We start from the raw sequence: 15099 nt of genomic DNA, 5'->3' as shown, positions 1-15099 counted from the left end.
GGGAGCGGGCCCGGCAGGCGCGGCCCTCCCCTCTCACCGCCGCGGCGCTGCCGTCCCCTCTCACCGCCGCGACGCTGCCCTCCCCTCTCACCGCCGCGGCGCTGCCCTCCCCTCTCACCGCCGCGGCGCTGCCCTCCCCTCTCACCGCCGCGACGCTGCCCTCCCCTCTCACCGCCGCGGCGCTGCTCTCCCCTCTCACCGCCGCGGCGCTGCCCTCCCCTCTCACCGCCGCGGCGCTGCCCGGCAGAGACCCTACGATCTTCGTCGCGCTCACTCGCATGTTTTGCTATCGATTGTTCGATATTTGTAATTTTATACGATGTAACCTTTTTAATACATATGAAAAAAATCTAATGTGTTGGAGAGTCATTTCAACGTTACCCAAGTACCAATATCTGATGGCGAAAAGAAGAACTCGGCAGCTTTCGGCGGAAACAAGGATGTATTATGAAAGAAAACTTTATAGCCATATAAATTTACTGTCATCTTTCGATACATGATTAAACCTTTTAGAACGCCATTTGATTTTGACCCTTATTGTTTCACTGATACGTGTTAAATAATAAAAAAATGGCGCCATTTAATAGATCAAAGGCCAAACGTACGAACGATGACGCTACAACTTTTGGGTTGCGCCGGGTAAGATGGCGCCACTTTTTGATATTTATTTAATATATACCAGTGAAAGAATAAGAATCAAAATTGAATAGCGTTCTAAAAGTTTTAATCATGTATCGAAAGATGGCAATAAATTTATGTGGCTACAAAGTTTTCTTTAACAATATACCTCTATTTCAAATTCTCTTTGCCCCTAGTTATCACATTAAACATAATACTTACTTTTCCTACTCCTCTACTGTTATCTGTCATTTATGCATTCATTAACACGAATATAAGAACATACATAAAAGATTTCAAGAAAAGTCTTTTTTGTCTATTCCTCATAAAAGCTCTTGTGCTTTTATAAGCTATAATGTTACTGTGATTAATGGCTACCAACCTAACGAAACCAAAACGAATACAGTTTTAAACCAAGTGCATTGCTGCCAACTTACAAAATATTCATTTGGTTGCATAATAAAAATAATTACTTCATAAGTCAGAAACACGCATGTGACACCCGTAATATAGCAACACCCATAGACTACGAAGACCGCTTAGCGTCGCTTGTTAGTCTCCGTAGGCTACGGTGGCCAAAATTGAGAAAAAACTGTCCAAAAATTGAATTTAGCAAGTAGCAAGTACCAGGGCCTCACGAGTTACGAGGAGGTGTCGCCGACCGGCCGGCCGCGGCCCGGGGCGGGCCGGGCGCGTAACAAGGTATGCTCGCGCGTCTTGGCTATATACTTTTGCTGTAATTTGTTTACCTAAATGAGTTTTGGCCCCCAACGCCACTTTTCTCGGTCCAGAGCGGACTCGCGCCAGCTTCCACTGACGCCGAGCTCACGGAGGTCTGCCTCCACTCTATCCGCCCAACGATATTTAGGATGACCAACAGGACGGCGTCCAGTTGGTCGACCCAAGTAAACATTAAAAAGAATGCATAACCCAAACCTTTTCCAGCGTGTCGGAGGCGGTCCTGGCCCAGGTCTCGTAGGGCCGGTAGCCGGCCTGGAAGTCGGCGCCGTCCGAGAGACGCGGCTTCTTGCTGCGGCGCGCGTCGCTGGTCGCGCTGGTCGCGGCCTCCAGCGGGGCCTGCTGCGTGCTCACCAGCTCCACTTCGAAGCCCTGCTCGCGTATCTGGCAAAAGATAATAAAACATAATATAACATTTCGAATTTAATTTTATTTTATTTATTTATTTAAGAAACAAACAGTCTTTTATAGTTACATATAACACAGGAATTTTTCTTAAAACTAGACTTACAGTTTCCTTAATGAAAATATTTTAACATAATGCTTACTAAGTAGTTTCTACATAGTAAAACAGAGCTATTTGTGCGTGCAAAAACAAAACACAAAAAAACAAAAACTTCGATACTTTCACTGTTTATTTTTTATTTGAGTAAGTAAAACTAAGTTTTTTTTAATACCATGACGGTGGCAAACAAGCATACGGCCCGCCTGATGGTAAGCAGTCACCGCAGCCTATGGACGCCCGCAACAACAGAGGTGTTACATGCGCGTTGCCGACCCTTTAAAAACCTGTACATTCCTTTTTTGAAGAAGTTACTTTACCACTGACTCGCACTAAACGCTACGCATCCAACTTTATCTTTAGTAGTTCCTGCAAATTTATCCACTACAACTTGGATCTTTTTAAATCAAGAGTGAATAGACATCTTTTAGGTAAGCATGTTCCATCCTAGACTGCATCGGCACTTACCATCAGGTGAGATTGTGGTCAGATACTTACCTTTTCGTAATAAAATAAAAAGTTTCAAATAACTACACTACTACTATATTTTACTACTTACTATATTTTTCTATGTTAATGTCACAGCTATTAAATCTCCAACCAAATAAAAAAAAGACGCTTTCGATCGCTTTACCGATTGTTGATAATTATTGTTACCAGTTGGATAAGCATAGTCATCCCGAGTAATGTCTTCCGCACTAATTTATAGATGAAAATAAATAGCATTGAAAAATATGTAACCCTTTGCGCCTGGACGTCGAGGATCATGAGTAGCGCCTCCGCGCGGTCCTGCAGCTCCTCGGCGCGCGCCAGCACGCCGCCCAGCTCCACGCCGGCCGCCGCGCCCTCGGCCACCAGCGCGGCGGCGCGCTCCGCGTGCTGCGCCGCCAGCGCCTGCTGGAGGGAGACAGAGTGCTGGATCTGCTGCAGCGTGCCGATGCGCTCCAGGACCTCCTGGACGGTTGATACGGGGTTCGCTTCCATCTGCAATATACACCAATTCAACTTACTAAAATGCACTTTTTAACGTTCCTATACTCCCTCTCGCGCATGAGAGGAGGCCTGTGCCCAGCAGTGGGACGTATATAGGCTCAATTATTATATTATTATATGTAACTAATAATAATTTGACATCAGATGCGTCAGCAATTTTCTGTAGTTGCGGATCCTTGGGAACGTAATTTTAATAAATTAATATATTTCTTAAAACTATAAGAATTAGTTTAATTTGTCGTCCCTTACCTGTTTGAGCTGTTCCTCGGCGCCGGTGGGCTGCAAGTCCTGCAGCGCCTGTAACCGAGCCAGCTGCGCCAGCGTCCACTGACAAGTGTGCGACCAACGCTCCCCCAGTGCTCGTAACTCGTCTTCCATCTCTACCACCCCCGCTGCAAATAAACATATAAAAATATAAAAATCATTATCTCTTTAAAGGATGCTTACAGGGTTTGGTTTCACATGGTAGCAACTCAGAACTCACAATTAGCCAGTATGACTAATCTAGATTGTTGTTCGCGAAGAGTCATAAGCAATGATTGAAGGCGGAACTACTAACCGCAACACTCAACCCACCATACATACTATACATGACCTTAAGTACTTTTTAATAAAGTATTCAAAACATCAGTTAACATTGTAAAATTGTGTTAAAGTTGTTGTTGTTGTGTTAATATATATATATTATACATTTGCGCTTTTGTTATATACGCTATAAGTTTACACTATTATTATTTTTCAATTGTACATCGATATTTAAAATTAGGAAACTATAGGTCTATAACGAAATCAATGCATAGCTATTAGCTAAGTTGCTCATATGTTTATTTTAAGACTGTTTGTTTCTCAATAAAAAAAACATTGAGGTTGATGTTATATCATACCTGTGTCTTCATTATCATCCAAAACTAAGACGCAGTCGGCCAAAGCGTCCACTCTAGGTTGTTGTTCGCGTAGAGCCTCATGCAGAGCAGTAATCGCCGCCAGACTGGCTTCAACCTCTTCTGGGCTGTCGCCGGGCAAGGGACCGAGCTTCGAGATGCGGTCTTCTGTCGCTGTCAGCCATTGTCTGTAAAAGCAGGAGTAGCAAATTAAAATTGGTTACTAGTGAGAAAAGTGAATCGGTAAAAGATAATTGAAAACTTTAATGAGCCTGGAATTTCGTTAAAATATGATATTAATTTTTAACAAGCTGAAACGTCTGCGAACGATGCTATTAAGCTTAGAATTAGAAAAATTACTGCCTTGGGTGAGACTTGACCTCATTTTGAATCCAGAGGCCGCGAGTTCAAGTCTCACCCAAGGCAGTAATTTTTTTCACTCTTAAATTTATTCTAAAATTGTTAAGATTTAGATTTGCATTGGATTAAGCTATACATATTTTTATAAGAAAATGAGGATTATTTTCCACTATGAAATATTATTAGTTGGATTTGTCCGAGTTTACTGACCGGAACTCGTGTCTAGTTTCTTGCTGGGCCCTCATCAGAGCCTCGTGCACCTGCGCCTGGCGCGCCATGCCGCGCGCGCGCAGCTGCTCCCAGCGCTCCGCCAGCAGGCGCAGCTGCAGCCGCACCTGCCGCCATACTTGATTGATCATTCAAGAAACACTGCTTAAAATAATAAACGATTTCATCAGCAGTTCTACTTTGTCAAATGTTGTTTTCAGGGAGAAAATGTACGACTTATTACAAGTATTACTTATAGGGTTGTGTCAGATGGACTAACGCCCAGCGCCAGCGCGCCGCCCACGCCCGCCTGCTGCGCCGCCAGCTCCAGCAGGAGGGCCTCGTGCACGTGGCAGTACATAAGGCAGGGGACTGACCTCCCTGGCCTCGGCGCCCGACAGCGCGCCGTCGGCCGCGAGGCGCGCGCCCAGCGCCAGCGCGCCGCCCACGCCCGCCTGCTGCGCCGCCAGCTCCAGCAGGAGGGCCTCGTGCACGTGGCAGTACATAAGGCAGGGGACTGACCTCCCTGGCCTCGGCGCCCGACAGCGCGCCGTCGGCCGCGAGGCGCGCGCCCAGCGCCAGCGCGCCGCCCACGCCCGCCTGCTGCGCCGCCAGCTCCAGCAGGAGGGCCTCGTGCACGTGGCAGTACATAAGGCAGGGGACTGACCTCCCTGGCCTCGGCGCCCGACAGCGCGCCGTCGGCCGCGAGGCGCGCGCCCAGCGCCAGCGCGCCGCCCACGCCCGCCTGCTGCGCCGCCAGCTCCAGCAGGAGGGCCTCGTGCACGTGGCAGTACATAAGGCAGGGGACTGACCTCCCTGGCCTCGGCGCCCGACAGCGCGCCGTCGGCCGCGAGGCGCGCGCCCAGCGCCAGCGCGCCGCCCACGCCCGCCTGCTGCGCCGCCAGCTCCAGCAGGAGGGCCTCGTGCACGTGGCAGTACATAAGGCAGGGGACTGAACTCCCTGGCCTCGGCGCCCGACAGCGCGCCGTCGGCCGCGAGGCGCGCGCCCAGCGCCAGCGCGCCGCCCACGCCCGCCTGCTGCGCCGCCAGCTCCAGCAGGAGGGCCTCGTGCACGTGGCAGTACATAAGGCAGGGGACTGACCTCCCTGGCCTCGGCGCCCGACAGCGCGCCGTCGGCCGCGAGGCGCGCGCCCAGCGCCAGCGCGCCGCCCACGCCCGCCTGCTGCGCCGCCAGCTCCAGCAGGAGGGCCTCGTGCACGTGGCAGTACATAAGGCAGGGGACTGACCTCCCTGGCCTCGGCGCCCGACAGCGCGCCGTCGGCCGCGAGGCGCGCGCCCAGCGCCAGCGCGCCGCCCACGCCCGCCTGCTGCGCCGCCAGCTCCAGCAGGAGGGCCTCGTGCACGTGGCAGTACATAAGGCAGGGGACTGACCTCCCTGGCCTCGGCGCCCGACAGCGCGCCGTCGGCCGCGAGGCGCGCGCCCAGCGCCAGCGCGCCGCCCACGCCCGCCTGCTGCGCCGCCAGCTCCAGCAGGAGGGCCTCGTGCACGTGGCAGTACATAAGGCAGGGGACTGACCTCCCTGGCCTCGGCGCCCGACAGCGCGCCGTCGGCCGCGAGGCGCGCGCCCAGCGCCAGCGCGCCGCCCACGCCCGCCTGCTGCGCCGCCAGCTCCAGCAGGAGGGCCTCGTGCACGTGGCAGTACATAAGGCAGGGGACTGACCTCCCTGGCCTCGGCGCCCGACAGCGCGCCGTCGGCCGCGAGGGCGCGCGCCCAGCGCCAGCGCGCCGCCCACGCCCGCCTGCTGCGCCGCCAGCTCCAGCAGGAGGGCCTCGTGCACGTGGCAGTACATAAGGCAGGGGACTGACCTCCCTGGCCTCGGCGCCCGACAGCGCGCCGTCGGCCGCGAGGCGCGCGCCCAGCGCCAGCGCGCCGCCCACGCCCGCCTGCTGCGCCGCCAGCTCCAGCAGGAGGGCCTCGTGCACGTGGCAGTACATAAGGCAGGGGACTGACCTCCCTGGCCTCGGCGCCCGACAGCGCGCCGTCGGCCGCGAGGCGCGCGCCCAGCGCCAGCGCGCCGCCCACGCCCGCCTGCTGCGCCGCCAGCTCCAGCAGGAGGGCCTCGTGCACGTGGCAGTACATAAGGCAGGGGACTGACCTCCCTGGCCTCGGCGCCCGACAGCGCGCCGTCGGCCGCGAGGCGCGCGCCCAGCGCCAGCGCGCCGCCCACGCCCGCCTGCTGCGCCGCCAGCTCCAGCAGGAGGGCCTCGTGCACGTGGCAGTACATAAGGCAGGGGACTGACCTCCCTGGCCTCGGCGCCCGACAGCGCGCCGTCGGCCGCGAGGCGCGCGCCCAGCGCCAGCGCGCCGCCCACGCCCGCCTGCTGCGCCGCCAGCTCCAGCAGGAGGGCCTCGTGCACGTGGCAGTACATAAGGCAGGGGACTGACCTCCCTGGCCTCGGCGCCCGACAGCGCGCCGTCGGCCGCGAGGCGCGCGCCCAGCGCCAGCGCGCCGCCCACGCCCGCCTGCTGCGCCGCCAGCTCCAGCAGGAGGGCCTCGTGCACGTGGCAGTACATAAGGCAGGGGACTGACCTCCCTGGCCTCGGCGCCCGACAGCGCGCCGTCGGCCGCGAGGCGCGCGCCCAGCGCCAGCGCGCCGCCCACGCCCGCCTGCTGCGCCGCCAGCTCCAGCAGGAGGGCCTCGTGCACGTGGCAGTACATAAGGCAGGGGACTGACCTCCCTGGCCTCGGCGCCCGACAGCGCGCCGTCGGCCGCGAGGCGCGCGCCAGCGCCAGCGCGCCGCCCACGCCCGCCTGCTGCGCCGCCAGCTCCAGCAGGAGGGCCTCGTGCACGTGGCAGTACATAAGGCAGGGGACTGACCTCCCTGGCCTCGGCGCCCGACAGCGCGCCGTCGGCCGCGAGGCGCGCGCCCAGCGCCAGCGCGCCGCCCACGCCCGCCTGCTGCGCCGCCAGCTCCAGCAGGAGGGCCTCGTGCACGTGGCAGTACATAAGGCAGGGGACTGAGCTCCCTGGCCTCGGCGCCCGACAGCGCGCCGTCGGCCGCGAGGCGCGCGCCCAGCGCCAGCGCGCCGCCCACGCCCGCCTGCTGCGCCGCCAGCTCCAGCAGGAGGGCCTCGTGCACGTGGCAGTACATAAGGCAGGGGACTGACCTCCCTGGCCTCGGCGCCCGACAGCGCGCCGTCGGCCGCGAGGCGCGCGCCCAGCGCCAGCGCGCCGCCCACGCCCGCCTGCTGCGCCGCCAGCTCCAGCAGGAGGGCCTCGTGCACGTGGCAGTACATAAGGCAGGGGACTGACCTCCCTGGCCTCGGCGCCCGACAGCGCGCCGTCGGCCGCGAGGCGCGCGCCCAGCGCCAGCGCGCCGCCCACGCCCGCCTGCTGCGCCGCCAGCTCCAGCAGGAGGGCCTCGTGCACGTGGCAGTACATAAGGCAGGGGACTGACCTCCCTGGCCTCGGCGCCCGACAGCGCGCCGTCGGCCGCGAGGCGCGCGCCCAGCGCCAGCGCGCCGCCCACGCCCGCCTGCTGCGCCGCCAGCTCCAGCAGGAGGGCCTCGTGCACGTGGCAGTACATAAGGCAGGGGACTGACCTCCCTGGCCTCGGCGCCCGACAGCGCGCCGTCGGCCGCGAGGCGCGCGCCCAGCGCCAGCGCGCCGCCCACGCCCGCCTGCTGCGCCCGCCAGCTCCAGCAGGAGGGCCTCGTGCACGTGGCAGTACATAAGGCAGGGGACTGACCTCCCTGGCCTCGGCGCCCGACAGCGCGCCGTCGGCCGCGAGGCGCGCGCCCAGCGCCAGCGCGCCGCCCACGCCCGCCTGCTGCGCCGCCAGCTCCAGCAGGAGGGCCTCGTGCACGTGGCAGTACATAAGGCAGGGGACTGACCTCCCTGGCCTCGGCGCCCGACAGCGCGCCGTCGGCCGCGAGGCGCGCGCCCAGCGCCAGCGCGCCGCCCACGCCCGCCTGCTGCGCCGCCAGCTCCAGCAGGAGGGCCTCGTGCACGTGGCAGTACATAAGGCAGGGGACTGACCTCCCTGGCCTCGGCGCCCGACAGCGCGCCGTCGGCCGCGAGGCGCGCGCCCAGCGCCAGCGCGCCGCCCACGCCCGCCTGCTGCGCCGCCAGCTCCAGCAGGAGGGCCTCGTGCACGTGGCAGTACATAAGGCAGGGGACTGACCTCCCTGGCCTCGGCGCCCGACAGCGCGCCGTCGGCCGCGAGGCGCGCGCCCAGCGCCAGCGCGCCGCCCACGCCCGCCTGCTGCGCCGCCAGCTCGAGCAGGAAGGCCTCGTGCACGTGGAAGTGCTCCTTGAGCTCGGCGAGGCTGGCGCGGGGCGGCGGCGGCGCGCGCGCGGCCAGCCGCTCCTCGGCGTCCAGCAGCCAGGCCAGCGCGTCCTCCAGCGCGGCCGAGTAGCCGCCCAGCTCGCCCGAGCCCGTCGTGGCCGTCGACAGCGGCCGCGACCCGCTCTGCGAACCACCGCCCGAGTTACCTCACATTGTTAACATGGGAGTGTGCCTCCACTCTACAATCCACAGAGATACAGTGGACCAAAATCGGAATGATGTCACGTGTTATTGGAACTATTGAATTCAGAAATCACATGTGATGATTACGTAAATTATTTGCTTTATAACAGCATACTCCAAAATAATTCTCGTACCCATTTAAGATTATTATTTTTGTATTTTCCAGTCTGCTAACCTTATGCCGCCGCAGCCGCTATGAAGCACAAAAGTGGTCAATATTTTTTTTATTTTTATTTGTAATCCCCCTCTTTTGCACTCATGAATATATACAGTGTAGTATAGTATACACGCCTCAATTATCTTCAAACGTAAACATCGTACTAGATTTATGACAGAAACGCGAGAGTCCACTGATTATTGACTTAGTGATTACTTAGTGATGACTTAGTGATACTTTCGATGTAGGCCAAAATTATTATTATTAACTCTAAATATACCGCGACGTAAAAACTAAAAGTAACCGAATAGGTGAGCTCATCAGTCAGTTAACGACATGAACCTCCACCTAATTTAAGTGACACAATTCGCCCTACGCAATCATTTTTTTTTTCAAATGAGTACGAAAAACTACTCATTCCACTGCATCGTCCCTTAGACTGGCGTACGATGGGCCATCGTGTAGAGGAGCCCTTAGAGACAAGCAAAAGCAAACCTCCTAGTTGTTTCTACTTACCTCGGCCGTGTTTCCTACAGGCGAGGCGGGCTCCGAGTCCTGGTCGACGTTCTCCGAGCCCTCGGGCTGCAACGTTGCCAGCTCGGGCGTCGAGTGCGGCAGCGATTGAAACAGGCACATCAGGTACATCATGATCGACTTCTTATCCGGGTTCGGGGTGTTTACATCTGCAATCACAAATTAAGTCAGATAAACTTAAATCTTCAAAATAAAAGTTTTTTTTTGTTAGGTGGTCACAAGTTTACGCTCTAAAAGAAACGATTTATATATAAAAAGGTTACCCTCTTATCTGTGTGTGACAAGGATCCTGATCGAGTTTTTAGTTTAGACATGTTTTTGCATTTTTTCGAGAACGAGATTTGTGCTCTACACAAACGAGGATTGGAACTTTCAACCCACGAATTTTACCACCATACTCATACATATGAAAGGTTAGACTGACTTTAAATCATAAAGGCCAACCACAACTCACCCTCGGGGTCCAGCAGCCGGTCTATCCCGAGGTAGTTGTGCGCCAGCGTGAAGGCGTGGTCGAGGCGCTCGGCGGGCGCGCGCCGCGCCACCTCGTGGAAGTCGAACAGCTGCGGGCGCCAGCGGTGCAGCAGCGCGTTCAGGGCCAGCCCGTCGGCCCAGGACGACGTGAAGTTCGTCACGTCTACGCCTTCGTAACCCTGCAGTGGTAAACACGATGTTTTCTAAATAATATTTAACAAAAAAGAACAGACTTCACAAATAATTGTATGGCTTTTTTTGGTAACTCTAGGGACATTTTAGTAACGCTAGAAACATTAAAAGTGTCGGTTTAAAAGATGCTTCACCCATATGCATGTTACTGTAAAAGATATACCTACCCAAATCCCTATGAGTGTGCCTGTTATAAAAGTGGAAGAGTTCTCTAGATTTCTCAAGGGTTATCATCAAATCATAAAGTCTACTCTTTCAAACACCACAATCCCGATGAATTGCGTAGCGGTTTAAATATATTTTTAGAATAAGTTACCTGCGTATGCGCGCGACACCACGCCAGCAATGTTCGTTCCAGGCTTGTATGGTGCAGCTCTGACATCAACTCCTTCAGATGGTACTGCACTTGCCAGTGCAAGATGATGCTCCATACTAAACCTGAAAAGTAAAATCTAAATTAGAAAATATCCTTAGGCCGAGTTCTTAGTGTGACCATCATTTTGGCAAGTTAGTGTGTAGTAGACTAATTTCAAATACTGTCATGACGAAGCCAAGGTCTAGTTATCCCTGGGCACAGATTTTATCCGGGTTTCATTCCCAGCTGCTGCTGTGCAGCCGAGAATACTGTAGTAAATGATTACAGACAACATAATATCTGTAGGTACCTTATTTATACAGGAGAATTTGGTAAAATGAGTTCCGCAGAATTCCTTGCGCCGCCGCCGGAATCTTCTCGGGACTTTGGGATACCTAAGTTAGAACCGGTGGAGGTTTTATTTTTTTATTTTTTATTTTCTTTATTTAGAAACAAACAGTCTCTTATATTCATAAATTTTTACAATATAGGGTAATAGACTTATAGACCTACAGTTTCCTTAAATATAGTATGAAAACCATATAACCTAAATATATATAATTACTAAACTAAACCTGAAATTCTAAGTTGCCAAATTGAAGTTACAAATAATGCTCGTACATCCTAACAAAAATAAAAGCAAAGATGAAGTACATTGCAATAACACTAATAACAAACAATAATTGTAATTAAAGTTAACTATCTAATTTAAGTCCATTAATACATTTCAATGTAAGTTGTTTGAAACTACCGAACTTTTCACTGAAAATATCTACATTTTGAAACTTATCATCATACATCCTGCATGCTCTTCTAATGAAACCGTTTCTCGCATATGCGGTTCGACTACGAGGAATATAAAAGAGGTTCTTCTTTCTACATGCTCGCTCACAACGACGGGGTACTCTAAATGAAACAGATTTTAATAACTCAGGGGCGTCGATGATGTTGTTAATGACTTTATAGAGAATTATAATATCAGTGCGTTCGCGACGCAAGCTCAAGGGTAAAATATTATGTCTTTTCATAGCGGTAGTGTAATCTATGTATTTATTTCCAGTGCGATATTCAATTGCTCTTACAAACTTCTTTTGCACTCTCTCTATTCTATCGCCATGAATTTTATATAGCGGGTTCCACACTGAACTAGCAAATTCTAATCGACTACGGACATAACTATTAAATAATATCTTATACGTCGAAGGTCTCCTGAAATCTTTACCTACGCGCAATATGAATCCCAACTGCTTAAAAGATTTATTTAAGATATTATCAATGTGGGGTACAAAGGTAAGCTTTGAGTCCATGATTACGCCGAGGTCACGGATCTGGTTCACACGAGTTAACTCTTTATTACAAAGATCATACTTGAAATTAATAGTTGTCCTTTTTCTACTAAAGCTAATAACAAAACATTTTTCTGGGTTTAAGAAAAGATTATTTGTGTTACAAAAAGTCTGGAAATTATGTAAATCGTTTTGTAGTAAAGTACAATCTTCTGGATTTCGTATGACTCTGAAAATTTTCGTGTCGTCGGCATATAAAAGCATGTTTGAATTTTTGATACATTCAGTGATATCATTTATGTACAGGACAAATAACAAAGGCCCCAAATGGGAACCCTGCGGTACACCAGAACTGATAGACCTATAATGAGAAATATGTCCCTTCACAGCTACGACCTGCGAACGATTTTCTACATAGGATTTTATCCAGCGATAAAGATCCCCGTGTATACCAAAATGCCACAGCTTTATAAGTAAGCGCTCATGACAGACCTTGTCGAAAGCCTTGGCAAAATCGGTATACACAGCGTCCACTTGACAGTTGTTATCTAGCGCAGTTAATATGGCTTCTGTATAAGATAGAAGATTCGATTCGACACTACGACCACTAAGAAAACCATGTTGGTTTGGAATGATATGACGCCGCATCGCAGTAGAAAGCTGATCACTAACAATCTTCTCTAAAATTTTGCCAAACTGACACAATTTCGATATAGGGCGATATTTCTCTATGTCCGAGCTAACTTCACCTTTTGGTACTGGTGTAACTAATGCCTGTTTCCAAAGTGAAGGTACACACCCCTCCCTGATAGACCTCTCAAAAAGTAAAGTTATAGGCAATGTCAAGCTAGAGGAGCATCTTTTAATTATGATGGGAGGTATACCGTCAGGACCAGCACCCTTATTAATGTTTATACGTTTAAGATATTTGTTAACAAGGTCTTTAGTTATAAAAATAGTGTCCATATCAAACACTGTATCATTTACAGGTAGAAGATTATTCAAGTCAACAGAACTAACAGTAGGTTTTTCAAAAACTGAGTGGAAATGTTGATTGAAAAAATCACATATTTGTGTACCATTTGAGGCTGTCATACCCTTATAGTGCATAAGCTGTGGGAGACCACTCTTAACAAAAACTGATTTTATATAAGTCCAAAAGAATTTAGGGTGAGTACTAATTTTGGCTTCAGTATTGTTAATATAATTTCTGTAACATATTGGCTCCAATTTTAAAATTCTTTTTCTTATAGTTTTAAAAGTGTCGAAATCTAAGGGATTATTGAAAGTCTTCCACAGTTTATGGTATTTCTTTTTCTCATTCAGAAGTCTTCTAAGAGACCTAGTATACCAAGGGGGCTTTGAACACGATGAACGTTGCGGTACCTTTGGAACATACCTGTCAATCAATCTATTTAATATGTCATAGAAAAGTATTACACAATCCTCCAGTGCACGGCCTTGAAAATATTCGACCCAGTGAATTTTTGATAATTCAATATTTATTTGATTAAAATTAGCTTCATAAAAACGGTATACGTAAGTAGAAGCCGGCTTCAGCGGTGGTGTGTAATCTAAGTTAAGTTCAATCTGAAGAGCCTTATGATGCAAATCCTCTGGTGTTAAAACATCATCACTTACTGTAACTATGCAATTTTTATTGCAAAAAATGAGATCAAGCACACGTTGATTAATGTTAAAACAACCGTTGTATTGTTCAACACCTGTGTATGATAAAAACTCACTAAGCAATTGTAGAGGAGAACTGTTGTTGTTAGCTAAGGTCATTTTATAACAGTCATTATTAACCCATTGTGCGTCAGAAATATTAAAATCACCAGTTATAAGAAAAATATCGTTTGGATTATCTATTATTAATTCACTACAGATTTCAAAAAAGTTTTCCAATGTATCCCTATATTGCGGCCCGTGCGGAATGTAAACACAACAAATATTTAAGAATATTTGTCCTTGACCATCAGTTTGCGATATAGGTAATGACAACCATATGCACTCAGAGGATGATGGAGAGGGACAGGGCCAGTCTCGCGGAGTCGGCATGAGCTCCCGGCGCACAGCGACCGCCACCCCCCCGCCCCGCTCCGCCCCACTCGACATTGTTTTCTCGACGTTTTGGACATTTATAAAGTGCATTATAATATACCTGCATTGAAGAATAAAAAAAATTATTTCTTATTACCAAGTATGAGTTTGGGGTTGCCGTCGACGACGTCCGCCGCGGCTATGTTCACGAGCCTGACGCCGGCATCGTTGAGCGCGCGCAGCGCCGTGCTCACATTGTTCACGTGGTGCACGCGCATACGGCCGCGTTCGCGTTTCTGTAACACATGAATACGGTCAATCAGTTCAGTTCTATCGCCCAACTACACAAAACCTCCATGTTTGTTCAAGCGGAACTGCTATTACTGATGATCCTAGCGACCTTAAAGAACCTAGCGCTGAGGGTTTTCAGATTCTAGTCTGACTATTCTCATGACCACCATGCACTTTTTCGCTCCCACCTTAGCAGTAACAGCAAGTCTAACAAATCTGTAAAGCTGCTTAACGTCAAGTTAACCATATAAGTATAAATTAACTTAATTAATATTGCTGCGCAGTGAGGATCTCGAGCAGCGACAGCAGCACCTCCCGTCGCGCAAGTCCGCCACGAGCTTGTTCTGACATGTTGTCGGTACTCACATATTGCTGCGCGGTGAGGATCTCGAGCAGCGACAGCAGCACCTCGCCGTCGCGCAAGTCGGCGAACAAATCCGCCACTAGCGGCTTGCCGTTCTGAAACAATACATGCGCGCGGTTACCAGTAGGTATTACCAAAGAAGTCATTATTGTTGTCTTTATTGAAAAATAAATACTAGACAAGACATATTTCCTTGCCAAAAAGCATTTTCAGTAAGAAACAATAAATATACTAGTAATCCACGCTACTGTCATAATACTGGCCCGGAAATTCGTAGTAAAGCATGGGTATTAGTCTTCTCTAGTCCGATTGAGTTCGAATTCGAAGATCGTAGTGTCTGAATGTATTTACAGGAACTGGACTTCCAGATTTGTTATCCACCCGCCTTGTACAACAAGAGACCTGATTTTTTAAAATGAAAACTTTATCATTTTACAGGCTTGTCCATTGTGTTTTACCGTGACCCATGATGAAAGCACACGTTTTATATATATTTGCAACGAAACATTGTCGATAAATTGTGACTACAAATAAAAGACCATCTATGCTGCCGCCCCGCACGCATGCGATTTTAGGTAGTAACATTGCAGAGCTACAGACTATTGAGG

General features: G+C 51.3%; 1 protein-coding gene across 1 annotated transcript in view; it reads right to left on the bottom strand.

Annotated features, from left to right (window-relative positions):
• Window positions 1-15099, bottom strand: part of LOC133515617 (uncharacterized) — a 1004237-nt gene that overhangs the window by 964270 nt on the left and 24868 nt on the right. Inside the window, 32 exon segments of the mRNA XM_061848189.1 lie at window positions 1555-1740; window positions 2600-2842; window positions 3101-3243; window positions 3736-3920; window positions 4303-4427; window positions 4677-4784; window positions 4822-4929; window positions 4967-5074; window positions 5112-5219; window positions 5266-5364; window positions 5402-5509; window positions 5547-5654; window positions 5692-5799; window positions 5837-6235; window positions 6273-6380; window positions 6418-6525; window positions 6563-6670; window positions 6708-6815; window positions 6853-7104; window positions 7142-7249; window positions 7296-7394; window positions 7432-7539; window positions 7577-7684; window positions 7722-8120; window positions 8158-8265; window positions 8303-8410; window positions 8448-8735; window positions 9469-9635; window positions 9941-10139; window positions 10469-10590; window positions 13994-14132; window positions 14494-14586. Of these exon segments, the coding sequence (XP_061704173.1) occupies window positions 1555-1740; window positions 2600-2842; window positions 3101-3243; window positions 3736-3920; window positions 4303-4427; window positions 4677-4784; window positions 4822-4929; window positions 4967-5074; window positions 5112-5219; window positions 5266-5364; window positions 5402-5509; window positions 5547-5654; window positions 5692-5799; window positions 5837-6235; window positions 6273-6380; window positions 6418-6525; window positions 6563-6670; window positions 6708-6815; window positions 6853-7104; window positions 7142-7249; window positions 7296-7394; window positions 7432-7539; window positions 7577-7684; window positions 7722-8120; window positions 8158-8265; window positions 8303-8410; window positions 8448-8735; window positions 9469-9635; window positions 9941-10139; window positions 10469-10590; window positions 13994-14132; window positions 14494-14586 (4866 nt within the window).

Source organism: Cydia pomonella, chromosome 2 (assembly GCF_033807575.1).
Source record: "Cydia pomonella isolate Wapato2018A chromosome 2, ilCydPomo1, whole genome shotgun sequence".
NCBI classification, from domain to species: domain Eukaryota; kingdom Metazoa; phylum Arthropoda; class Insecta; order Lepidoptera; family Tortricidae; genus Cydia; species Cydia pomonella.
Note: the sequence above shows the minus strand (reverse complement) of the source record. Positions and strands in the feature narration are given on the sequence as shown.